At 46.0% G+C, this 26,618-nt stretch overlaps 1 protein-coding gene across 1 annotated transcript in view; it reads right to left on the minus strand.

The window, feature by feature from the left end:
• The window catches only part of ADAMTS17 (ADAM metallopeptidase with thrombospondin type 1 motif 17), a 345,685-nt gene that overhangs the window by 316,016 nt on the left and 3,051 nt on the right, over window positions 1-26,618 (minus strand). The window contains exon 3 of the mRNA XM_032593574.1: window positions 16,817-16,982. Coding sequence (XP_032449465.1) covers window positions 16,817-16,982 — 166 coding nt within the window. The remainder of the gene's footprint in view (window positions 1-16,816; window positions 16,983-26,618) is intronic.

A 26,618-nucleotide genomic window follows, 5' to 3' on the forward strand; every position in this document is an offset into this window, starting at 1 on the left:
CATAAGAGCCCAGGAGACAACTGGGGAAAGACAACACTTCTCTTCCGATCCCTCTGCTTGGTGGAGCCGCATGTGGGAAAAAGGATTCAGACACACACGCACAAAAAAATACCCTGGTATCCTTTTTTTTTTTTTTTTTCTTGGCGCTGGAATTTCAGATTTTCTTTCTCAGTCAAGTACTGGGAATATTCAAGAAGAGGACTGATGTGCGTGTCCCATACTAGTTTTCCTGTGTTCTCTCAGAGAATATGTTCAAAAGACAACTGACAGAGGAAAACAAAGAATTACTAAGCAGATGCTGCAATGCTCAGCCTTACGGGAGAAACACATTTGTGAAATGTTTCATAGAGACACTGGAAATATATTTATGATTGTGGTAGGGTGGAGAATGCACCCCCCCAAAGATGTCCACAGCCTGATCCCTGGAACATGTGAATGTTAACTTACATGGTAAAAGGGGCTTTGCAGATGGGATTAAGTTAAGGACCTTGAGACGGGGAGATTATCTGGCACTACCCATGTGGGCCTGATGTAATGACACATGTTATTATATAAGGGAAACAGACAGAGGTTTGACAAAGAAGAGAACCATCAGAGGGATGCTGCATGAGAAAAACTCCACTGCCCATTGCTGGCTTTGAAGATGAAGGAAGGGGCTGGGAGCCAAGGAATACAGGCGGCCTCTAGAAGCTGGAAGAGGCAAGGAAATGGATTCTCCCCTAGAGCCTCCAGAAAGAATGAAGGTCTGCTAACATCTTGACATTAGCCCAGTGAAACAGATTTTAGGCTTCTGACTTCCATAACTGTAAGAGAATATATTTGTGTTGTTTTAAGCCACTAAGTTTGTGGTAATTTGTTACAGCGGCAATGGGAAAGTAATACATGAGTCTTCTAGCCAGAGGGCCTTGGACGCAACTAAGACAAACAGTGGACAGAGATGAGGGTGATATTCAGAACACAGACAAAGCACCTCAGGATTCCAGAAAACTAAGTGAGGCAATTAGGATGGATTTCCTGGAATAGGTACCCTCTAAGGTGGGCCTTCAAAAATATGATGGGTGTTCAAGAGCAGTACAAAGACGGACACAAAGGGGTCATTCCATACAGTTCCATAAGCCAAAGTAGACCTTTTGGTCACAGTAGGCCCTGCGACCAAACATTCATAATCTAGTTTGAACCACAAGAAATAATAACTATTTTATACATTAAGTAAGGGGGGAACCTTGATGCACTGAAATTTGGAAACCGAGACGAAATTTGCTAGGAAAACAAAATTCACCAACATTGATCCCATTAGCAATACAAAATGTACATCAACTTTTTTATAGAAGAAACAGGGAAAGTTATAAAGGAACTACAGTCCCAGGAAAGCACCAGACTCAGATGGTTCCAAAGATGATTCTACCAAGCCTTCCCAGACCAGACGGCCTCAACGATGCATAAATCATTCCAGAGTACTGAAAACAAAGGAAAGCTTCTACACTAGCACGCATACACATGTGCACACACACAAGCGCACACACGTGCATGCACACACACACACACGAATGACAGAGCAACATCACATACAAATATGGATGCAAAAAGCCTAAATAAAGCATTAGCAAATAACAATAACACTTTAAGGAAATAATACACTACAACCAAGTGAGACTTATACCAGGAATTCAAGGTTGGTATAATTTACATAATATACCATATTAGTACATCTAAGAATAGTCACATGTATCCCTGTCTCCCCAGTGCTGTAAAAACCTTTAGAAAATCAAACATCCATGTCTGATTTTAAAAAGCACACTCACAGGGGCACCTGGGTGGCTCAGTCAGTTAAGCATCCAACTTTGGCTCAGGTCATGATCTCATGGTTCGTGAGTTCGTGCCCGTGTCAGGCTCTGTGCTGACAGCTCAGAGCCTGGAGCCTGCTTCAGACTCTGTGAGAGTCTTCCTCTCCCTCTGTCCCTCCCCTGCTTGCACTCTGTCTCTGTCTCTCTCTCTCTAAGAATAAACATTAAAAAAATTTTAAAAAGTATACTCACAGGACAAATCTGAGACCATCTGTGCATTAAAAAAAATATAAGTAAATAAATGAGTATCCATAGACTAAAATAAGAATTTACAAGCCCACATCAATATAAATAAATGGGGAAGAAGAGGATTAAAAATGTGGAGGAAATAACGGACTCAGAAAAGCACCATTTTGAAGCCCCCACAATAATAATTGAGTCTGTGGAGAATCAAGAGATGCTAAAACTAGTGAGCGAAAGTCTGATGAAGGACAGGATATTCACAGGGCACCTGGGTGGCTCAGTCGGTTAAGCATCTGACTTCGGCTCAGGTCATGATCTTGTGGTTTGTGGGTTCAAGCCCCGCAGCAGGCTCTGTGCTGACAGCTCGGAGCCTGGAGCCTGCTTCGGATTTTGTGTCTCCCTCTCTCTGTGCCCCTCCCCTACTCATTCTCAGTCTCTCTCTCTCAAAAATAAACATTAAAAAAATTTTTTTTAAAGAACAGAATATTCACATAGTCTCATAAATATCCCACAAAATTTTGCTAATTATATATGTAAAGATCAAAACCTTACATCAGATTCACCTAGAAACACAACCTGAACCAAATAGTAAAAGCTGACATCCCAATAACGGGATAAACTGCCAGCACAGGCCTCCTGATAAGATGTGCTGAGAAGAACACAATATCACGTTGGTGGTATTCCTGCCAAAAATGCATAACCTGTGCCCAATCATGAAGAAACAACAGACAAAACCAAATTTAGAGACCTCTGACCAAAAAAAAACAAAAACAAAAACAAAAAAACCTAGGCTATACTTGTGTTTTTTAAAGAAGCATGAAGATTAGGAGAGACAAATACTAAGTAACTGACCCTGACTGGAGGAGACTAAGACACAACAACTAAACACAACACGTGTGACTCTAGATTGGATTCTGGAGCAAGAAAAGAACACCAAACACCATGGCTTAAAGACCTCATTGGGACTACCAACAAAAGTCAAATATAAATTGTACTTTAGATAATGGCATTGTGTCAATGGTTCATATCCCAAGTCTGCTAGCTATACGATGGTTAGTAAGAGTTGTTTGAAGATACAAATGGAAGTATTTATAGGTAAAAGGATACGATGTCTGCAAATTACCCTCAGGTGGTTCAGGGGGGAAAAGTGTGTGTAGGGGAGAGCGCGCTGAGGAGGGTGGCAGGAAGGAAGAGGGGGAGGGATCAAGGGAGGACAAGAGGAAGGGGGGTGAGAGAGAGAAAGAGAGAAAGCAAGCTACAGAGCGAGTAGACAAAGTGTTAATGATCAGTGACTGTGAGTAATGGGTACACCAACGCTCTTTGCAACTATATCAAAAGAAGCAGCTAACAAAAATATGGAGGAATACAAGAGGGCAGGGATAGCGGAGCAAACAATTTTGAGTCTGGATGGCTGGAGACAGGGAGTCAGAACACTGGGAATTAGGCCGGTGCAAGTGGGCATTGTCAGACAGGGACTTGGCTGGGAAACACCAACTTCCAGAGAGCAGGTGGTGACAGCAGCCGGCCAGCAGAGATGTGTAGATGGATCAAAGGAAAGACGAAGGGCTCAAGACACAGTCTGGGAAGAGAGTAGTGGAGCAGGGTGGAGCAGATAAGGACCCCAAGGCAGTGAGAAAAAGGAAGGGTGGCAGTGAGCACAGGTGCACCCTGGCAAGTGCTGGCATGTGGAGGCCAGGAGAGCGGACGAGGGGGGAGCATTCCTTGCCAGCAATGTGTCCATGATGCTGGGAAAATACAACTGAGAAAATGAACTAGGCTTGGGTTCTGAGGGGGACGCTTTAGTTCCACTGACCGCATCTGATCCCAGAGGTAAAAGGAAACCAGAGAACAGTAAAAGAAGGCTGGGAAGGCCATACCTGAGGTCAGCAGGTGGGCAGGTAGTGCGGGAGGCATGACTCCCCCCACTCCCCCATGTATCAGATTCCAATCTCAGGAGCAATGTGCCACTCAACGAACCCCCAGCCCTGGTTTGGACACCCCTCACTTGATGTTGGTGAAGTCACAACATCAGTCTGGTGGCTTGGTTCTCACTCCCTTCTTTTCTCCCTCTACCCCGCCCAGCAAGCACCACTGGGAATAAGAACATCCTTCCAGTCTGAAGCCCCTAGGTTAGCACAGGAGGAAGGGGTGAAGTGAGGACAGAGGGCCCACTTCCCTAGAGCACATCCAGAATGAGACCGGTCATCAGTCTGCCATTCGAGTGTCTGCAATCATCTCCTGGAATGTTGGCTCCATGAGGGCAGGGACCAGATAAGGTCTCTTGTTTACTACAGGATGCCCAGCGCTCACAACTGGGCCAGACACACAGTCTCAAATAAACATCGGTCAAGCGATTAAATTCCCGCCTTGGATAACAGGGCCTGTTACAAGTTTTAAGGCAGAGACCCAAGAATAAAATATGTTCAAGCCAATTTGTAGGAAATATCCACACAGTCACTGAAAGCTTAAAAGCAAAAGAATATTTACACGGAGACTCATTCAGACACTGCCTCCAGGCCTGGCTTGCCCATTTTCCCTGAGTCTCCATTGGTCAGCCCAGAATCAGAGCCTCCAGACGGGACCGCAAGAGCACGGGTGAGTCCCCCAGGCAAGACGGCCTTCCCTCCCAGTTGGCCTTCACCAAGTCTCCAGGAGGCCCTTGTGTGCAATGATCTGTCCACTCCTTTGGAGATCTCGGGGCTTCTTTTGCTGAATGACCAGAATTTTTTAAAGAAGGAAGGATGGAGGCGGGAAGGGAAGAATATACCACAGGTCAGCTGATTATTCCGGTGGGAAGAATTTTTTTAACTGAATATATAGGAATTTTTAGAAGGTAACAAGCTTTCTTTAACTGTTAACATTTTTAAATGCTTAGGGATCCCTCCCACTACATGCTGCCTCCCAGCCAGGACACCTGCAGGGTCTCTTCTGGTATCCTCCCTGCAGCACCCCATGTCACCCCAATTTCTGCTACCACTGTGATGGTCAGCTTGTGCCAACAGCGCCCCTCCTCAAGCATATGGCCCTGGCCTCTCCTTTTTTGCAGGCTCTTATACCTAAGAAGCCTGCCTGGCCTACACAAGAGCAGTTGGAAATCTGGGAGACAAGAAGTGCTGGGTAACATCCAAGCTTTGCCCCATCTGCATCCTTGAGATCACTCTGGATGCTTCCATGCACTTTTCAGAGTTGCTGCTGTAGGAACCACGCCCCGCTGCCTGCAGCAGTCCCCTTGGCACACTCACCTTCCACTGGATTTTCCATTGGATTCCAATGGAAGTTTTGCTCCTCCCGGTCTCTCTCTCCTGCTTCCTGGGACTCCTCCCTCTCTCAATCTAACCACCTGTACTCAAGCCCTCATCTGAGGCCTGGATTTTAGAGAACCCACTCTATGGACCTTTTCCATAAAGACAAGACACCTTATGTTTTAAGAATACTGTCTACTCAATGAAAGTCCGTCGGCATTAGTTCATTTAACTCCTAGCACCCGGGTGAAATGAAGATACTGAGAAAAATATTACCTCTATTTTACAGATGAGGAAGCATAGGAGTAAGAGCAATTAACAGGGAAGCAGTATCAGATGCTGCCCAAAGCTGCCGGGCCCCATCCCCCTGGCTGCGTTCACTCCCAGGCCACATGGACGGGCAGTGTCCATTTTACAGCATCTTACAGGCTCCAAATCCACAGAGTTATACAGCCTCAGGGAATAATAATGGCAATAATTATAATAATAGTATAATGATGATGATGATTTTATAGAGCAATATTACTGGGTTTTAATTTTATTCTTTCCAAAGTGATTACCAAGCATCCTCCTGCTACCCAAACAGCCCCGACAAAAACCCAAAAGAGTTCTTCAGTCATTTGTCTTAAAAAGAAATAAAAATGAGATCAAAGGCATTTGGATGAACACATGGTTCACATAAAGCAAATGGCAGGATTGGAGATTGCCCCTCGAGCTTGTGAGAACTCAGTCAGAACACAAGAGCAAATGCAAAACCAATTATTACTAAACACTCAAGATGCCAAAGGGCCCCATGGGCTTTTCTAAGAAGGCTCTGAAGTACAAGAAACACTTATCTGGTGATCTCCAAAGTGCCCCCTAGGAGCATCAGGCAGCCAGGAGATGTGGATGTGGGTCCCCAGCCTCAACAGAGGCAGAGGGTCTGTCTGACCCCCTGGCCTTCCAGGGCGGATCCTTGCCCAGCCTAACACGGGCGCCAGATCCCTCCAGAGCAGGTGGTGGGCACACATCAGAAATGCCACAGGTGGCCCAGGAAACACTCTGCCAGGTCATTACAGGAGCTCCTTTTGGCCCAAGGGAATAAACTCAAGTTCCACAGAATATGAAAATCATAGAGGATCTTCTTCAAACAACACTGACCAAGGAGACAGCGCTTCTATTCGGTCCATGAAAAGCAGTGAGTGACTCCGGTGTGCTGATTTACTAGGTATTAATGCAGTTTTTTTCTAAAGCTACTGTCATAAGGCAGCCTTTGTGTTCCTTTGCCACGGGCATTCTGTTGGGCCCAAAGCAGAAGCCGCCTGGCCATAGCTGCCATTCCAGGCTGTAGTTTCAGAAAACTAAGCTCCCTAAATGAATAACAGCAGGGGAAGGAGTGCCCTGGAGACCAGGGGCAGGGGCCAAAGCAGCAAGAGCAAAAGGGGAGGCTTCTCTGAGCAGCAGGGAGGCACCTCACACTTGTGGCCCCCAGGGGGTGGGTCCCAGCCACCCCACGGCCCCTCTGAAGGGTCCCTGTCATCAAGAATGGCACAGAGATGCTGGGAAATTCCATACCTGGGACGGTTAACGAGAACCTAGCAGACATCAGGCCCAAATATTGGCCTAAGGGTGAGGGGCCAGTGTTACACTTGCTACCGTGAGATAAGAGATGTGGCTGGGGCCCCGGAGGGGCAGGACACCTGCACCCACAGGCACAGGGAAATTGGGAGAAATTTGTCTCCGTACACAGCCCTGAATTCCAGTGGAATGTCGGGCAGAGTCTCAGATACAAACTGCCCCCGCCTGTGCTACACACAAATACACGTCACTCTCAAGGTTTTCCTAAGGAAAAACGTGAAAGTAGAAATCACATTGGGACTGGTGAAAATGTCCTGGGGCATCTGACAGAAGCGCATGTGAAATTACTCAGTAGAGATTTTTCCGTAACCCAACATATAGAGCACCCCTGCAGAGGATGGGGCAGTGGGGTACATAGATGTCTACACTGAGCACAGTATAAAATTATAATCCACATAGAAAATGGTCCAGCGTAAGTGTGAGTGGGCCAATACGACAAACAGCAAGATCAACATCCCAAGAAATTCAGAAGGTGGAATAATTCAAAAGAGACTTCAAATACTTATGGTAAGGATGCCTGGGTGGCTTAGTCAGTTAAGCATCTGACTTCAGTTCAGGTCATGACCTTACAGTTCGTGGGTTCCAGCTCCACATCAGGCTCTGTGCTGACAGCTCAGAGCCTGGAGCCTGCTTTGGATTCTGTGTCTCCCTCTCTCTCTCTGCCCCTCCCCTGTTCACACTTTCTCTCTCTCTCTCAAAAATAAACATTAAAAAATAATAGTAATTAGGACAAAATTACCAATCTGATAAAGGGAAGGATAAAATCATAATGAAAGAACAGGGCACTATGAAAAATACAAGGCAGAACTGGAAAAGAGTCAAAATGTAACTTCCAGAAGTCTAGATTCTCAACACTAAAACTGAAAACTCAGTGGTTCGATTAAATGGAGATTAGACTCTATTTAACAGAAATCTGGTGAACTGGAAGACCAATGAGAAGAAATAATCCAGAATACAGAAGAGACCTAATAGGTTAAAAAAAAAATGGGGCTCCTGGGTGGCTCAGTTAGTTAGGCGTCCAACTTCAGCTCAGGTCATGATCTCACAGCTCATGAGTTTAAGCCCCATGTTGGTCTCTGTGCTGACAGCTCAGAGCCTGGACCCTGCTTCAGGTTCTGTGTCTCCCTCTCTCTCTGCCCCTCCCCTGCTCATGCTCTCTCTCAAAAATAAATAAACATTTTTTTAAAATTAAAAAAACAAAACCAGAGGAAAGAACAGGAAGGTGCACATCTACTGAGTAGGAGTTCCAGGAGGGGAATGAGCTGATGACAGAGAAGAGGCCCCTAAGACAGAGGCTGGGCCTCTCTCAGAACTGACAGAAGCTATGATTTCTCACATCCAACAATCACAGTGGGTCCCAAATGGGATAAATATGGAAAAAATCTGCCATAGATATACTATAAACACAAAGATAACATGATTTAACCTGCAGAGAGAAAAGACAGGTTACTTGCACAGAATCTAAATTTGAATGGACAGAAGACCTTCTGTAGCAAAAACGGAAGTCAGAAGACAGTGGAATAATATCTTCAACGTGTTGATGAGAGTTAAGGCTAAACCTAGAGTTCTATATTCAGCTAAATCATCACCAAGAGTGTAGGTGAAATCAGGGCAGTTTGGGAAAAACAAAGATAATAATTTAACCCTCGCCAAGATTAAAAAACAATAAACAAACAAAAAAGCAGAAAGAGACCCATAAATACAGAGAACAAACTGATGGTTGCCAGAGGGGAGGGAGTGGAAAGTGAGGCAAAGTGGGCAAAGGGGAGAGGGAGCTACAGGCCTCCAGTTCTGGAACGAGTAAGTCACAGGAATCAAGGGCACAGCATAAGGAATGTGGTCAATGATGCTGTAATAGCGACATTAACAGAACATGGCATAACATATTAACTTGTCAAATCAGTAAGTTGTACACCTGAAACTAATGTAACATTGCGTGTCAACTATACCCCAAAAAACTAAAAGTAAAAAACAATTTTTTTAAAAAGGAGTTATTTCCAGAAGGATCTTAGACACAGAAAAGTAGGTTGCAAGAAATAATACTGATTAAATTGGCAAATATATAAATAAGTCTAAGTAACTCTAACTGTAAAAATATATAATGTGAAAGTTTATAATCTACTCCACATCCATGGAAGAAAGAAGGGGGAATTGAGAATATCTGGTGAAATCAAAAGAAAGAAAAACAACAAAAAGATACAGAAGCAAAGAAAAAGCATAGTATCGTCAATCGAAAACAAAATATAAGGTGGTGGAAATAAACCTAATTATAAATCAGTAACACCACAAATGTAAAAACACTAACATTGCCAATGAAAAGACAGATATTCTCAAACTGGACATTTTTTTAAAAAATTAGGTCACATAATACTTTTAAGAAACACATATAAGCCACCGTTATGGAGAAAGCCTGAAAATAAAAGGAAAAGGAAACATTAGGCAAACATTGACCAAAATAGAAACTCTGACAGTATTAATATTATGTAAAAATAGCTAGGACACCAAAAGCTTTACTAGGGATAAAAAAAAAAAAAAACAAAAAGTCCCATTACATGATAGTAAAAGGAATAACTCACCAGGAATATGGCTCCTACACCTGAATACGTCAAACACTATCACCTCATAACATAAAGTGAAAAATTGATAGATTTGAAAGGTGAAATTGGCCAAACCACAAAAGTTATGAGACTTTTTAACATACCTCTTGGTAAAACGAATACATCAAGCCAGCCAAAAATAATGAGGACAGGATGATTTGACATCACAACAGTTAGAGCTAATGAACACATATACAGAACACCGTTCACAGCAATTAAAGAATACACTTTTTTTAAATTTACACATAAAACATTTATTAAAACAAAAAAAATGCCTATACTCTAAACCACAATGCAAATCTCAACCACTGCTAAAGAATCAGTATCATATGGAACATAATATTGCCAACAAGCTTCTACTAGACCTAACCCTCCTGTAGACAGCAATTATAAATTTGAACAAAATATAAAAACCCAATGACCTGAGGGCTGGAAAGTGAGCCAATGCAGGAAGACTCTGGGGTAGGGGGTGGGCAAGGCTAGGAAGAAAAGAATAGCACAGGGGGCTGAAGAATACCACAAAGTCATGCCTTAAAGGGTGGCTTATAAGGGCGTCCAGGTGGCTCAGTCAGTTAAGTGTCTGACTTTGGCTCAGGTCAGGATCTCGCAGCTTGTGAGTTCGAGCCCGCGTCAGGGTCTGTGCTGACAGCTCAGAGCCTGGAGCCTGCATCAGATCTGTGTCTCCCTCTCTCTCTGCCCCTCCCCTGCTTGTACTCTGTCTCTCTCTCTCTCTCTCAAAAATAAATAAACGTTTAAAAAAATTTTTTTAATAAATAAATAAAGGGTGGCTTATAATCAATCCAGTAGGAGGTCTGTGGTCCTCAGGCCTGAAGACACAAAGGACAGAGTTCAGGGCAACAAAGTGACGGGAACCTAACTGGGGACATGCTAGAAAGGCATTCCCATAACTTAATTACAGTATGTTGTTATCAGGTTTTTTTTTTTAATGTTTCATTTATTCATTCATTTATTTATTTATTTATTTTTGAGAGAGAAAGAGAGACACAGCACAAGCAGGGAAGGGGCAGAGAGAAAGGGGGAGACACAGAATCTGAAGCAGGCTCCAGGCTCCAAGCTGTCAGCACAGCACAGCGCCTGAACTCACAAACCATGAGATCATGACCTGAGCCAAAGTCTGAAGCTTAACCGACTGAGCCACTCAGGTGTCCCATATAACAGTTTTTTGGTTTTTATTTTAATGTTTATTTATTTATTTTTGAGAGAGAGAGAGAGCATGAGCAGGAGTGGGGCAGAAAGAGCAGGAGACAGAGAATCCCAAGCAGGCTCCACACTGTCAGCACAGAGCCTGATATGGGGGTTCGAACTCACAAACCCATGAGATCATGACTGGGTCAAAATCATGAGTTGGGCACTTAACTGACTGAGCCACCCAGGCACCCCTGTTGTCATAATCATTCTATTTTATTACGGTTGCTGTTAATCCCTTTCTATGCCTAATTTATAAATTAAACTTTATCATAGGTGCATACATATAGGAAAAAAACATAGGTACAGGGTTTGGTACAATCTGCGGTTGTAGGCATCCACTGGGGGTCTTGAATGTATCCCTTGGGATGGTGGTTTCTTCTGAGGAGTAAGTTAGAGGGACGACATGGGATGGGGCCGGGGAGATACTCAGTCATATCCATAAATGTTAATTTCTCTCAAAAAAGAAAAAAGTTCTGAAGCAGATAGGGCAGATCTTAACATTGGTTAAGTCTGAATACTGGGTTCATGGACTTCTGGTTTTGTGTGTGTGTGTTTTGCCTGTCATAAGTACTTCAGATCTAAAAATAATTTAAAGCCACTACATTTGTTTCCTTCTGCCCTATCTCCTCCACCAAAACATAAGCTCCCCGGAGGCAGGGACCATGCTGTGTCAGGCTTACCACAATGTACCCAGTGTCTAGAGGGTCAACAAATACCTAATGGCTAAATAAATGAAAAACAAGAGGAAAAATGTAAGCAGATGACCTCAAAGAGTCACTTCTGGTCTAGACACACTGAGATTCTTTGATTTCATTGTGGATTTGTTCAAGGGGCAAGAATGACAGATTCAAGAAGAACAAGGGAAGCTTTTGGCTCTTAGCTTAGTGCCCTATAGGGTTTCTCTTTCTCTCCCACTTTATACAGAACCAAGGGCATTAAGTGGTCCCCTGACAACAGAGACTGGGGGTACAAGTAATAATAATTATAAGCACGGTGGCTGCAACAGTAGTGGAAATTTGTTAGTGGCTAAGTGACAAGTGCATTATCTCCTGTAACACTCACAAAACCGCTAAGAGGTGGATGGCATCACTTAGCTGATGGGACTGAAGGTCAGAGTGGCTCAATCCTTTCTACCTTGTCTGAGGCTCTGCAGCTCCTTCAGTATTTGTTTATCAAGAAAAATACATGAACAGATGACCAGCCAACTATGACATCTATTCTTAATAGAAAGGGTCTCTTCACACAGCCTGTTTCTAATTTCTTCTAAATTTGTTTTCTACCCTCTAGGCATTTGTGAGTGTTCTCAAGAATATGCCCCACACCAGCGCAGCTGGAAGTCTAACATCACTCCTCATCTGCGTGTTCCCCTTCAGCAATAACCCTGAGAAGCAGACAACACTGGTATCATCATGTCAATGTTACAGAGGACAACACAGAGGTGGTTATGGACTGAATTGTGTACTAGAAGCCTCAGCAACTTAGAGTACAGTGTTTGAAGAGAAGGTCTTAAAAGGTAATTAAGTGCAGATGATGTCATCAATAGGCTCTAATCCAATATAATCAGTGCCCTTATAAGAACAGAAGATTAGGACACAGGCACGCACAGAGGCAAGACCATGTCAGAACACAGGAAGAAGGTGGCCATCTACAAGCCAAGGAAAGAGGCCTCTGAAGAAACCAACTCTACGAACACCTTGACCTTGGACTTCTAGCCTCCAGAATTGTAAGGAAATAAATGCCTATTGTATAAGTCACCCAGGCTGTGGTACTTTGTTCTGGCAGCCCTAACAAATTACAACAGAGGCACAGAGTTATCAAGGGACTCTCCTGGGGTCACATCCAAGAAAGACAGAGTCAGGCTTCTAGCATGTTCTCCTTTCTTTCCTTTGGAATCATAATTCTTAAATGATCAGTGTCTGCTTTTGGAGTTAATGTTTTTATATGTAAATAAACACTTAAAATATTAAGATGGAGAAACTCTAAGTAGTAGCATTTTAATTCCATTTATGTTGGGTTCTTCTTCCAGTTAAGACGTAGAAGAACATGAAACAACAAAATACTGTATAAACTATGAAGTCATTTTTTTAAGTTTATTTATTTGCTTTGAGAAGGAGCATGAGTGGGGAGGGGCAAAGTGAGAGTGAGAGAGGGGTGGGGGTGGAATCCCAAGCAGTCTCTGCACTATCGGCACAGATACCAACGCAGGACTCGATCTCACAGTTTGCGAGATCTCACTAACCATGAGATCATGACCTGAGCTGATATCAAGAGTCAGATGCTTAATGGACTGAGCCACCCAGGTGCCCCTCATTTTTATCCACTTGGGCAGCTGAGGTCTTGATGACATTTAGAGTAGAACCAAATTTCGGAGGGATGGAACTCTTCCTAAGTAAGTAAAGACCATTAGCCACATTTATCCCTGGACCACAGATGAGATAAGGAGCTAAGAAGCATCAGACAGAGGATCTTGCGGAAGTGTGGGGGGAAAAAAACAGCCAAATTCTGACCAACCATGTGAGCTGAAATGACGGGTCAGACCTGGAGTAGAGGTGCCCCTAATCTACTCCACCAGATTTTTACCGATATGGTGGCCCATGAGAAGCCAGGATGAGGACAGAAAGCAGAATGATACCTCCGTGGTGATGTGAGGGCTGGGACCGAAGCTCTTTTGGTCCTGCCTCCAGACATGTGAACCAGTGACAAGCTGGAAGTAGTCCAAGTTGCAATCCGAATCAACCCACTTCATCTCCAGACTCAACAGTAGAGTTTACCTCCTGAGCCCTGCTGCCTCTCTGTCACTACAAGAGAAGCTGGCTGAGGACAGGCTGTCAGAGAGAGAAGCAACTTCTGAGGAGCCCCACCTACGTAGCCTACCTGAGGTCCAACCTCCTGCTCTGCTCCTCAGTTCCAAGAGCCCAGGGCAGTGGTGGTGTTGGTGGTTAAGCCAGTTTGGTTTCTGTCATTTCCAACCAAATGAATCTTAATGGATGCAAAGCACAAGCCCCAACCAATTATTTATTGCAGATTATAAACACAGTTGTTATGCAAATTATGGCACAAATTAGCAATACACAATTTCTAAAGACTTGTGGCATCCTCTAAATACTCACTAAAGTTAACTTTATAATGCTATATAAATGAACCAAACAATACTACAAAACAACTGTAATGATCTTTTAAAACAGTCATAACAACTTGAACTATAAAGCAGACATCTAGAGCGCCTGGGTGGCTCAGTCGGTTAAGCATCCGACTCTTGATTTCAGATCAGGTCATGATCTCACAGTTCTAGCCCCACATCAGGCTCTGTGCTGACAACACGGAGTCTGCTTGGAATTCTCTCTCTCTTTCTCTCTCTCTCTCCCCCACCTTCCCTCCCCTGCTCTCTCTTTCTCTCTCCTCAAAATAAATAAACATTAAAAAAAAAAAAAAAAAGAGAGATCAATGTCTTTGCAGGTACCATTGTCAGATGGCATATCTGGGTTATAAAGAGCCCACCCGAAACACTGTAGGATTCCTATTCTGACAGTGCCTTGCGGCAAAGGAGTTTTAACATTCTGCCATCTACCTCAACCATCGACATGTTACATCTACCGTGATGGAGGAGAAGACAGAGATTGAAACTGTTACTAAAGTCCATGAAAATGCTAAGTGGGGAGATTCTAAACAGAATCCAATGGAGAAATTAAAATAAGCATAGAAGACAAAAAGTTTTGAAGTCGAAATTGAGACACATTTAAAAATATCCAAACTGCCAATTTAGTTGTTGGGAATAGCCCCCAAAACCTTCAAAAACTCGTGCTGTGACAAAAAAGAAAAATATGAAAAAAAAAAAGAAAAGAAAAGAAAAGCCCACAGACTCCATATTTTTCATGCCAAGTTCCAACCTGGAGCGATGCTTTATGGATCAGTTTATAAGGTCCTAAAGATAAGGAGCAATAAAGGTGATAGGATAAGACTGTCCTCTCCCTGGGAGCCCCAAAGACTGCCAGAAAGAAATGCAACCTCAGTAGTACCTACAAGAAGGCAGTGGGTCCTCCCAGGAGCCTCCATTGTGCTAGTCCATCTGTCCCTGAAGAGAACAGGGTGGCTTACCACAGTTCAACTCTCAGGTAAATTGAGTGCTTCACGGAGGAGGAAAAATTACCACACTCCTCACCTGCAAGAGCCAGCTGGTTACTCCCAGTCTGGGTCCAAAGTTGGGGCAACACAAGATCCAAGACAAGGCACAATGCCACATCTGACAGCCATGTTCATCCCTAGAGAATATGTTCCCGTCGGAAATCTTGGATGATTAATCTGATTCATACGTCCAGGAAAACAAAAATGTTATCTTGCTGGTTTCCCAGTAAATTGATTTTCTCAATTTCTAAATTAAATTTCTGAACTCCCAGAAAGTTAATTCACACTAGATAGGGCCTAATTGACTGTTAATTAGCTAAACTGATTAGAAGGCCCACTGTCTGTCTCAATACAGCAACAAAATTTACAGCGTATTTCACACAAAGCAAGAAGGACCAGGAGGGAAATACACACCTTTCTCCCGTGTCCGTGTACCTACCCAGGCCAGAGCCTGGCACGGCACAGCACACTGATGGGAGATGTGGGGGCAGGGAAGGGGAGAGGATTTTTTTAAGCAAATTCAGAAATTTCTCACAAGGCTGCTCTTAGTTTAACTTCATCTATATCACATCCTCCCCACCCTGTTTTTGTTCCTTTCCTTCATTACAGGCTAAACACTCTATCAAAAGGGCGCCTTGTAGCCAGCCTCAGAGACAAAAATGCAAACCTGAGCACAATGTTTCATTTGGTCAGCAATCCTTGGTATCACACATGCCCCTAAAGAGGATGTCAACGGGGGGAATGAGACAAATATTCCATGAGATCAGCCACTTGAATAGAGGCAAAAGTGAGAATAAAACGTATTTGCCCTTGGACTTCACTGTGGGGCCCTGCCTGGTGGTTCTCACCTGCAAAAACCCACTTCCGATGGCCCACTGGTGCTATTACTCACGTCTAATACTCCTTAGCACAGTGATTCTCAGCACCAGCTGAACATTAGAACTGCCTGGGGAGGTTTTAAATCACCAGATGCCCAGGCTGTGCCCAAGACCAATTAAAGCAGCTCTCTGGGGGGGCAGGACCCAGGCTTGAGTGACTGTTAAAGCTCCCCAGGTGATGCCCATGGACAGCCAGTGCTGAGTCCTACTGCCTTTGCTATTCCCCCTGCCTCTAAAACAATATATTCACATTAGCAGCAGAAAGTGCACTTAGATGTGGAATGACCAACATTTACTTTGAAAGCAGATTTTTTAAAAAATGCTCCACCGAGACTGTCAAGTGGCTTAAAATAACACACCAACATCAAGCCGAAACATACAACCAACCAACTTACCCAAACCCCTGCTTCCTATTAAACAGTATTTTTTAGGGGCGCCTGGGTGGCTCAGTCAGTTAAGCGTCCAACTTCGGCTGAGGTCATGATCTCACAGCTTGTGAGTTCGAGCCCCGCATCGGGCTCTTTGCTGACAGCTCAGAGCCTGGAGCCTGCTTCGGATTCTGTGTCTCCCTCTCCCTCTGCCCCTCCCCTGCTCACACTCTGTCTCTCTCAAAAATAAATAAATATTTCCAAGGTCATTGGAATACCAAACCAAGACACTACATTTCTTTATCCAGGTAAGTCTTTAAATGTCAAAAGCACAACTCCCAAACGTCAGCCATGGGGTCCCATGCCCTCCAAGGAGGAAATGCCACCTGTGACAAGCAGTTTATCCATCTTCATCAGGGGACAGTCACAGGAAGACGGCCAGTGACACAGCAGGGTCAATTTCACAGTGACTGTGACATATTCTTAAACACCTGATAAGCCACAGGTGGCTCAAACAGAAGCACAGAAAGCAAGAACCCTGGGTTCTCATCCCCAAGCTACTTATTAGAATCATGCACGAAATGCTAACACCAATCCACATAAAGAGGAAAAGGAAGTGGCCTTAGGGGCAACAAACAAAACAGCTTCAAAGTACCGGGAAAGGTGAGTTCTTGCTCACATGACTTCAGTGCATTTGGGGACATGCAACGGTGCTGAATGGTGTGTGCTGTCAGTCGTGAGGTTTCCCAGACTCACCTGTTAGAACCTTGCAGAGCTGCCCAGGTATCGGGGCCTCGGTGGAGGGGCTGGGTGTCAAGGACCATTTGCGCCTGACCAGGTGCTCTCGTCCGCTGAGTGGGCCCCGAGAGCTGTTGAGTGGCTGGATTAGCACCTGCTCCTGCCCAAGCTGGATGAGGCCAACCTGCCCAGAAAGAGGGAAACGGGACATGAGTCAGCCTCGTTCACACACACCCACGACGCCAACAACCCGAGGGCAGCAAAGCCACCTGGCTATGGCCTGGTCCCCACGTCTGGGCTTTGGCTCTGAGGGTTGCTCCGATTTGCCGAGCCCAAGAACGAGCTTTTGTGTGACTTGAAACATCCCACCCAGTGGCTGTGTTTGGGGAGGGGCGGTGCAGGGGTGCAGAGATATATACCACAGCACCCACTTTCCAGGTTCACTTTCAAAAGAAATGTATTACTTTATTATTAATAAAAAGAAACTTCCTTTTAAAAATTATTCCTTAAATCACCCTCCAAAAGCCCACTTGAGGAAGCAATACCAAAACTGTTGGGAATGAATGATGGTTATATCCTTAATGGGAAAAACTGCAGCTTATTCCCGGGGATATTTAGAATTAAAGAGGATGGCTGGGGTGCCTGGGTGGCTCAGTTGGTGAAGCATCCAACTCTTGATTTCGGCTCAAGGCATGATCTCCCGGTTCGTGAGTTCAAGGCCCACATCAGGCTCTGCACTGACAGTGCTGAGTCTGCTTGGGATTCTCTCTGTCCCTCTCTCTGCCCCTTACTCCACTTGCGTGCTCTCTCAAATAAACAAACATGAAGGAAGGAAGGAAGGAAGGAAGGAAGGAAGGAAGGAAGGAAGGAAGGGAGGGAAGGAAGAAAGGAGTCAGTCCTGTGGTAGGAATAGCTTTGTGATAGGGGTTTCGTACATTTTGTTCAGAACTTGCAGTGTTTGGGATGCCTGGGTGGCTCAGCTGGTTAAGCATCTGACTTTGGCTCAGGTCATGATCTTGAGGTTTGTGACTTTGAGCCCTGCATCAGGCTCTGTGCTGACAGCTCAGAGCCTGGAGCCTGCTTCAAATTCTGTGTCTCCTTCTCTCTTTGCCCCTTCCCTGCTTGGGCTCTGTTTCTCTCACTCTCAAAACTAACTAACTAAATAACTAACTAAATAAATAAATAAATGAACTTGCAGTGCTTAAGAGAACTTGACAGTGTCCAATGAATTAGATTTGTGATTCTAGTTTAAAGTCGAGTTAGATTTGATTTTAAAGTCTTATTAGGTTTATAAGCAATATTAGAATGTGTAAGACAACTTGAGACTTCCCATGTTTATAGAACTAGCTTATTAGGTTTGGATACTTGAGTATTTACAAAGGGCTCCTCAGCCAATGAAAAAACTTGACAAGGAAACTGCATATGTTAAATTTCTCAATGCAGATTTAAAGGTTTAAAAGTTGTTAATTGCCAAATTTACAAGGGGGGGCCAAATCTTATCTAAAGCTTCCTTGAAAAGGATTGCAAAAACCTTCCTAGATAAAAGGGGTTAAGAGTACACTTATGTAGATGAGCACAGAGAAATGTACATAATTATTGAATCATATTGTACACCTGAAACTAATAACTGTATCTTAATTATACTTCAACAAAAATCGTTGGAAAACTTGCTAGATTATAAATAGGATGTGATTTGTTTTTGTTTTTTTTAATGTTTATTTTGAGAGAGAGAGAGAGAGAAAGAGAGAGAACATGGGCTCCAGGGGAGGGGCGGGGGAGAGAAAGAAAGATGGGGGGAGAGAGGGAGAGAGGGGGAGAGGGAAAGGGAAAGGGGGAGAGGGGGAGAGGGGGAGAGCGAGAGGGAGACGGAGAGAGCGAGAGGGAGACGGAGAGAGCGAGAGGGAGACGGAGAGAGCGAGAGGGAGACGGAGAGAGCGAGAGGGAGAGAGGGAGAGGGAGAGAGGGAGAGGGAGAGGGAGAGGGAGAGGGAGAGAGAGAGGGAGAATCCCAAGCAGGCTCCACGCTGTCAGTGCAGAGCCGAACGCTGGGCTCAATCTCCCCAACCATGAGATCACAATCTGACCTGAAATCAGGAGTTGGACATTTAACCAACTGAGCCACCTAGGCGCCCCTAAATAGGACGTGATTTGTAAACTGAAAGGAAAATTTAAGACCTAGGATTTTTAGTTTGCTGCTTTAACAGAGTGAATACTAATTCTAAAATAAATATATATAGTACAGAGAACTTTCCTATCCCTTGGAACCAACGCTGATGACACGAAACCAGTTTGTGCTCCTTCCCTGGGATACTAGCTGCTATCTTCCCTTCTGAGGTGTCAATAAAGCAAGGTAAACCCCCCACAAGGAACCCGACTGGGTCAGGGCTGGAGAAGGACCCATGTTTGCACACTGGTCTGTACAGTGCCCGGTGCCTCCTCTGAGTGGATGCCCAAGACCATCTTGGCTAACCAGATTCAGTAGATCAAGCAGATCAGTCTTAGGCTGAAATGAGCATCATCTCTTCTCTCTCTTCTATACTATTCTCCAAAGGCCAAGTCATACTGAACCGGGGGCTCTCAAACTCCAGCTGCACATGAAAATCACCTGGACGTCTTTGTAGACCCTGAGAATGTGCATTTCTAAGTAGTCCCCACGTGATACTCACCCCACCAGGCCAGGGACCAGGCTTTGAGAAGCATTGCTCTCCCTCCCAGCCAGTCCTCTGGTCTCAAGGACAGAGCTCCTTCAAGCCAAATGGTAGAACTCCTTTACGTTCTGAAAGGATGCCTGGATACCAAGCCTCTCTGCAAGTACATCAGATCAGCGAGTAAGATCGCCTACAACTTTGAGCCCCCAAAACACAGGGGGAGACCGTACTTACAGCTCTACACAGATCTCAAGGTTTCCATTTCATTAGAACTTCTGCCAAGAACAACTCCGAGATTTTACTGCCCAAATAAAACTGTCTTAAAGTGGCACTGTGTGACCTGCAGGGAAGCACGGCCTTCTTCCCTCTCCTTTGAAGTTAAAACTTGAATTTGTTCACGAAGATACTTCGGGGAGACTGAAGCGGATGCAGAAGGTGGCTGTGGGGGTATCCAGGGCTCCACTGCAGCTACAACTAAAGAAAGCCTCAACGCAGAACACACACCTCCGTGACCGTGGCAAACACTTCCATGTGTCGAAATAAAGTTGGCAGGGATGGCCCAGCACGTGGGATGAGCCCCACGTGGAAGGAACCCTGTGCTCTCTGGAGGATGTGCTCAACCTGGACTCTCCCTGAAATGCTCTGGCTTTGGGAGGCCACAGGCCCCCTTGAGACTAGCACTTTCAGGGCCAGTTTCCAGACCAGTCTAGTGTTTGCATTCACAAGCTAGCGTAAAAGGCCAGTTAGCAGGGGCGTCCGGGTGGTTCAGTCAGTTAAGCGTCAGACTCTTGATTTCAGCTCAGGTCATGATCTCACAGTCCATGAGTTTGAGGCCCACAATGGGCTCTGCACTGACAGCACGGATTCTCTTTCTCTCTCTCTCTCTCTCTCTCTCTCTCAAAATAAATTAAAAAAAAAAAAAGGCAGCTAGCAGGTAGTTCTAATGCAATACAAGAATACAGCATGGCCCATTGGTGAGGAAGCCGGCAGGTACATACACACAAGCATAATCTAGCCCCTTGCAGCTCTGCCTCAGCAGGTCTTGTTTGGAGGGGCCCACATGCTGGTTCCTACCCCTTCAAGGGAGGAAATGGGAACACTGGTAAGATGATTATGTGGCCTGATGGACTGCATCCTCCCTGGCGGCTACTTACCCGCCTGGGACCTGACTTGCAAGCAGAGATGTGGCCTGGACCAGCACCCAGGAGGGAAGGAGCCGGGCACAAGGAAGGACATTGCCCTGCCCCTCCCCCAGTCTCACAGTCTGTCACTAGGCTCCCTGAAATGTCTCTTAATGCTCATCCTGCCATCACATTACCAATGATAAAACGTTCTGCTGAAAAGTGCCGCTTATGCCCCTACTCACACGCAATCTAGGCCGAGGGCAAATACTGGTCAGCCCTCTTTATCTTCTCCTGACCTTCCCACTTCCTCCTTTCTTCCTCCCAAAGCCCTCCCTCCTCCCTGGCACTCTGTGTTGCAGCCCACTGCCCACTGTGTCATGGGGCATTTGTCACAACCTAATCGTTTGTTCCTCTGAGACAGGATCACAGTTATTCCTCCTTTATTTTTCCAGTGTCTGCCACCTAACAGTTCCTCAAGAAAATGTGAGTGGCGTGGAACAGAATCAAATGGGCTGGACTGGCATGAACTTTCTGTAGTCTCCTTAACTCAGTGATTCTCATCCCCGGCTACACACTGGAGTTGTTTGGCAAACTTTGGAAACTCCTGATGCCCAGCACCCACTCCAGGCCAACTGAATCCGAATCCCCGGGGGGTGGAGTTCCAGCACTGGTATTCAGAGCTCGCCAGGAGATGTCAAAGTATAGCCAGGGCTGAAAACCATTGGGATAGCTTTTTTTTTTGTTTTTATTTTATTTTTGAGAGAGAGACAGAATGTGAGCAGGGGGAGGGGCAGAGAGAGGGAGACCCAGAATCTGAGCTGTCAGCACAGAGCCCGACACAGGGCTCGAACCCACAAACCGTGAGATCATAACCTGAGTTGAAGTCAGATGCCTAACCTACTGAGCCACCCAGGTACCCCTCCCCCACCCCACATTGTGCTAGCTTTTAAATGGGTGCCGGCGATGCACTTGATTTAGTTGTCTGGAGGCAGCCCGGATTTAAACTGCCTGCATGAACCTGGACCTTCCTCTGACCATGGGGCTCTGCCCCCTGGCTTCTAGCCCACTGCTGCCCTGTGGCCCCAGAAACAGGGCAGAGCTGCTTAGATTTGCATTAACCCTCTGGTCGCCAGCTGTGCTGAGAGGTGAGACACAGGGATATTCCTCCAAGGCCAAGGAAACAGCAGTTATGAGCTTGATGAAAGAGGCCTGCGGACTTCATCTGAAGAGGCACCACAGTAAAGGAATGCCTGTAGCAGATAGGACTGGAAGCCCTGAGGCTGCCTGGTTTTAAAGGATACAATGACCCTCCATGAAATGGTGTTCTTAAAAGAGAAATCTCAAGTTTTCTAAGATGTGGTATCCCACCAAAGAAATGTGTGTCAAATAAAATGCCATCAGGTATAACCTGATATTATAACAGTTCAGAGTGGCTCCTTCTCAATTCTCTTTGTTCTGGTGCTTTCTTTGAAGGGTTTCTGCACTGTGTTAGGAAAGCGTTATAAATCAGGTGTCATGAACTCCACCCCACCCTCCGAAGCAGAACTGCCTCTCCTTACAGCGTGGAAAATGCACGAAGGACACACGGGTTTTCATCATCTGCTAACATCAGCACAACTTCTCAGCATCACGTAGAAAATTAAGATCATGCAAAAAAAAAAAAACCAAAAAGTGTGCCCTATGGATGCTCTAGAACCAAAGCACACACCTGTCTGAGGGGAGGATGCCACGTGACTGCAGACCTTGCTGTCCCATAAAGACCCCACTGGAACTTTGGTACCTGGGGAGCCCCCTCCGAGCTCTTTCGTCAGGAGGCTGTGGCTCCTTGGTTAGCTGGTGTGGGTCTTAGGTCGCCGCCTCCCCATCCATGGGCTAGCGTGGGTGGTTTGAGAGTATGAAGCAAATGGGGTTGTTAGTTTGCCTCTTGCGTGAGCAAGTCTGCTTCCAAGAAGGAAAAAGAATCCTGTGACCTCAGGGCTGCCTGTACCTGCCTCCAACTTTCTGTGGGGGAGGGGGTGCTCAGAGGAGCTCCTGCGGAAGAGGGGCTCCCCAACCGCCCCCCCATCGAGTCCCACTGCCTCTCTCCTGGAGTGCCAACCAGAGCCCCCTTTCAAAGTCCAGCCGCTGCCTCTGCAAACGCCAGGTGCCTAAACTGATTCTTGGTCTTCCTTCTGAAGCCAGCTTCCCCCGCCTTAACATGGGCCAGTCACTGCCAGGCTCTCCCTCTTTCTGATCCCTAGAGTTGGTCACAAAGACTCAGCTCTTCTTCAGAATCTCTCCTGCATAATCTTCCTTCCCATCTCCACCACTCAAGGCTTAAGCTTGTCTCCTCGGGCCTCTGAATGCTCTCCAACTCCAGTGCCTCCTCCACGCTATCACCAGGGACCCCAGTCAATAGCCAGAAATGCTCCCCATTGCTTCTAGGCCGGTGATCCTCAAAATGTGGTCCCAAACCAACAACGGCACTTGGGAATATGTTAGAAATTCAAGCTCTCGGGCCCACCCAGACAGGCTGGATCAGGAGTGCTGGCGGTGGGGCCCAGCCACCAGGGTAACAAATCCTCCAGGGAAGGTGGATTCCAGCTCAAAGCTGAGAACCACTGCTCTAGGACAAATTCCAAATGCCTTAGGTTGGTACCCAGGGCCCCCGCCTGGTCTAAGCCACACACCTGTCTGTTCAGCTCATCTCTTACCATCGCCTTAAATTACCACTCCCACCCCCATTCTGCAGCTGCCTCATGGGCCCCTGATCTGGCGAAGAACCTGGCTTTGGAGGCTTTGGGGTGTCTCCACCCTCTTAGAACCTGAGCCCACCCCCTTTGCTCCAATCCCGCTTCTCCCTGAAGACCCCACCCCACCCTTCTGCCACCATGCAGGCTCCAGTACACCTTCCTTCCTGGGCGTACCTGGATTACCTTCTGAGACAGGGCCCACCTTGTATTCCTCTCTGAGCCCCCACAAAGTGTCCTACACAGGGCAGGTGTGTGATAATGATCTGTTCATTTAGGCAACAGTGTTGACTGACTGGTTGATTTATAACTGGAAAAGTCTGGGCCCCGTAGGGCAACAGAAGAAACCTGTTTTTAATGCCTTAATGTGCCAGGCCCTCTCCCTAAATGATTTCACAGACTCGATCTTACTTCATTCTATCAACAGCCACACAAGGCTGATGTTATTTACCCGTCATCTTGGCTGCAGACGGGAACGTTCAGAGGAGGTGGCTCACTTAGGATCACGGCCCCAAACGGCCGTGCAGCCTCATTTCCTAAAGAACAAGAACGTGACCGTGCATCTGTGTGCAGAGGCGTGCCGGGGGAAAGGATAGCCAGTGACTCTGCATGGTTCCCTCCAACGTACTGACTGCAAAAACATCCCCCGCTGCACACGTCCCAAACCAGGCAGCTGTAGCATTTCAAAGCTCAGGAAATAAGCCCCAAGAATGCAATCAGTCTAGGACCTCTTTGGTTTATCATCTCATCTTGCACTTCTTTCTCTTAAGATGTTGCCAACTAAACAAAAGTTCAGATGGGGAAATCTAGTTACGTGCCGTCAGTAGGACACTGGGGAGGGTTACGCGGCCTAGGTGATCCCCGTGAGCAGTGAGCGTAGAAAGTCACCATGAGGTCACATGACCATTCTTCAGAGGAAGAGGTGGAATGCCCCAGAATCCTCCGATTCAACGTCTTCCCTTCAAATCCTTCATGCCTCCCAAATTTCGCACGATCTTTTCCCTTATTTTCCTTACCTTCCCTAACAGCCACTCAACTGTTGTCTTTTTACAACACTTTAAAAATGTGTATGCATTTTCCAGATACATTTATGCTGTATGTGATAAGTTCTTCAGTAATCTTAGCTGATGAATCACTTAGGATGCTGTGCTCTCCCCACACCTGTACCAATAGGATGATGTCGGACACTGTATTCTGTGCTATTTGCTCCCTTCCGAATGGTCTCCATACAACTTTTGCCACGGCGGATTCCTATTCGGCTGTATGCAATCAAGTGGTGCTGTATCAAAAAGCTGGGCAATTTTATAATCAATCAAAATAGAGTCTGAGAACTCTAAAGGGAGAGGCAGCCACCTCCCACACCTGCCCCTTCATCAGAGGAGTCACGCAAACGCAGGCTGCTTTCTTGAGAATGGAGTCCCCAACTCTTCCGAGCCACCTGCTCACTGACTGACCACAGCCCCACTCTGTCCTTATCTGTCTAGCTCATGGAACAGAGAAGAACATTCTTGCAACGCTCTCACGGAGATCATAAATGATGTGCTACCAAAACAGCCCCCTGCGCTGCGATCAAGCGAACCAGCCAGAGCCAGGTTGAACTGGGCCATCAGGTCAACCCCAGTGACCAACCGGGATGAAACAGACTCCAAGCAAGGGTTCTGTGGAGTATGGCTGTGACTCCAGAGAAAGCAGGAACATCCCTGACCTCTCTGTCCCTCTGGGGTGGCCTGGAAAATGGGCATGGCTTCTTAAAGTCCCACAGCCCAGAGCTCCTGGGTGTCCTGTCTGATCTCAATATTTCTCACAGCATGCCACAGGCAGGTCACGGCCTCAGCCCAGAAGCGATGGACAGATTCAGGTGGCTGGACTCCCCTGAGCTTACATCCATTAAGGAAGAAAGGCCACCACTCAGCAGCCCAAACTCGCTGGCAGGCGCCTCCCCTGCTCTCTGTCCTCATGTGTCCTCCCCTTCATTCACTCATTTCAGACAAGGAACACAGCCTTTCCAAAGACTGACACTCATTCTATCCCTTAAAGTTCCATCTCGGCAGCCTGCTCGGGTGAAGTTTAACCTGATTCCAATTCTGCTAGCCTTCTATGAGCTGGTCTGATTCCCAGGAGGCAGCTGATCCAAACTTACATAAACTCTCTGGGGGTGGAAATACCTTCCTCACATGCCCAAAGTTCACTGCTTTGAAATCATACGGCTATAGAAACCCTTCCAAAAACTTACGTGATGTCTAAGGACTCCCTGAAATGTAAATAAAATGAAGAAGCATAAACAAAAAACAATTAATACTTGTACCTATGGTCTTTGAAGAGCCAAGAAGCACAGCCTGCATGGCTTCTCAAGATAAGACAGAGACAGGGAGAACATCCCAGGGCCCATGCCTCTGCCCACAGTCCAAAGAAGGAGGGGCAAAATGGAGCACGAGCTTTGCGCTTCATGCCCCATAAACAAGCAATTATCTATTCTAATCATGCATCTCCTTCCCTTAAACCGATAACAAACATCTCGGAAGACAGCACAGATGCCACGCAGAGGGGAACAGAACATTCCCCCGCCTGTGCACCAAACACTCCACACTAAGCCATTTGGGAGATGTTTAATGCGTCAGGACTTAATTACTACTCAACGTCGGAATAAAGTTTTATTGAATACAGCCACGTCCATCTGTTTATTTACCGTCTATGGCTGCGTTTGCGCTAAAAGGACACTGTGGACTTAACCGTGACAGAGACCATATGGCCCACAAGGCCTAAAATATTGACGATTTGGTCTGTTACAGAAAACGTTTGCCAGCCCTGGGGCTCTACATGATCTTTAGATACAAAGAAGCTATGGAAGGCTCCCATCTGTGGACATTAAAAATCTCCTACTTGAGGGATGCCTGGGTGGCTGAGTTGGTTATCTCGTGGTTTGTGAGTTCGAGCCCCGTGTGAGTCTCTGTGCTGACAGCTCAGAGCCTGGAGCCTGCTTCGGATTCTCTGTCCCCGTCTCTCTCTGCTCCTCCCTTGCTCGAGCTCTCTCTCTCTCAAAATAATAAACATTAAAAAAAAATTTTTTTTAAATCTCCTACTTGCAATAGCTCCTCTCCCACACCTTGTTGCATCCTGTCCTGACGAGCACACCACACACACCACAATCCCCACTTCTCAGTGCTTCCACCAGGGTCGACAGCGACTAACACAACATTGCCACCCACCTGAACTGCCTCAAGTGCACGTGAGCACCAAAATCAAAGCAAGCTAGAGTGCGATGCCAACGTGGTTAGCCTGAGATCCTGCTGCTCTCTTTTCCCAACATGTCTCCAGGGCTA

The sequence above is a fragment of the Lynx canadensis genome, chromosome B3, assembly GCF_007474595.2.
Source record: "Lynx canadensis isolate LIC74 chromosome B3, mLynCan4.pri.v2, whole genome shotgun sequence".
Lineage (NCBI taxonomy): Eukaryota > Metazoa > Chordata > Mammalia > Carnivora > Felidae > Lynx > Lynx canadensis.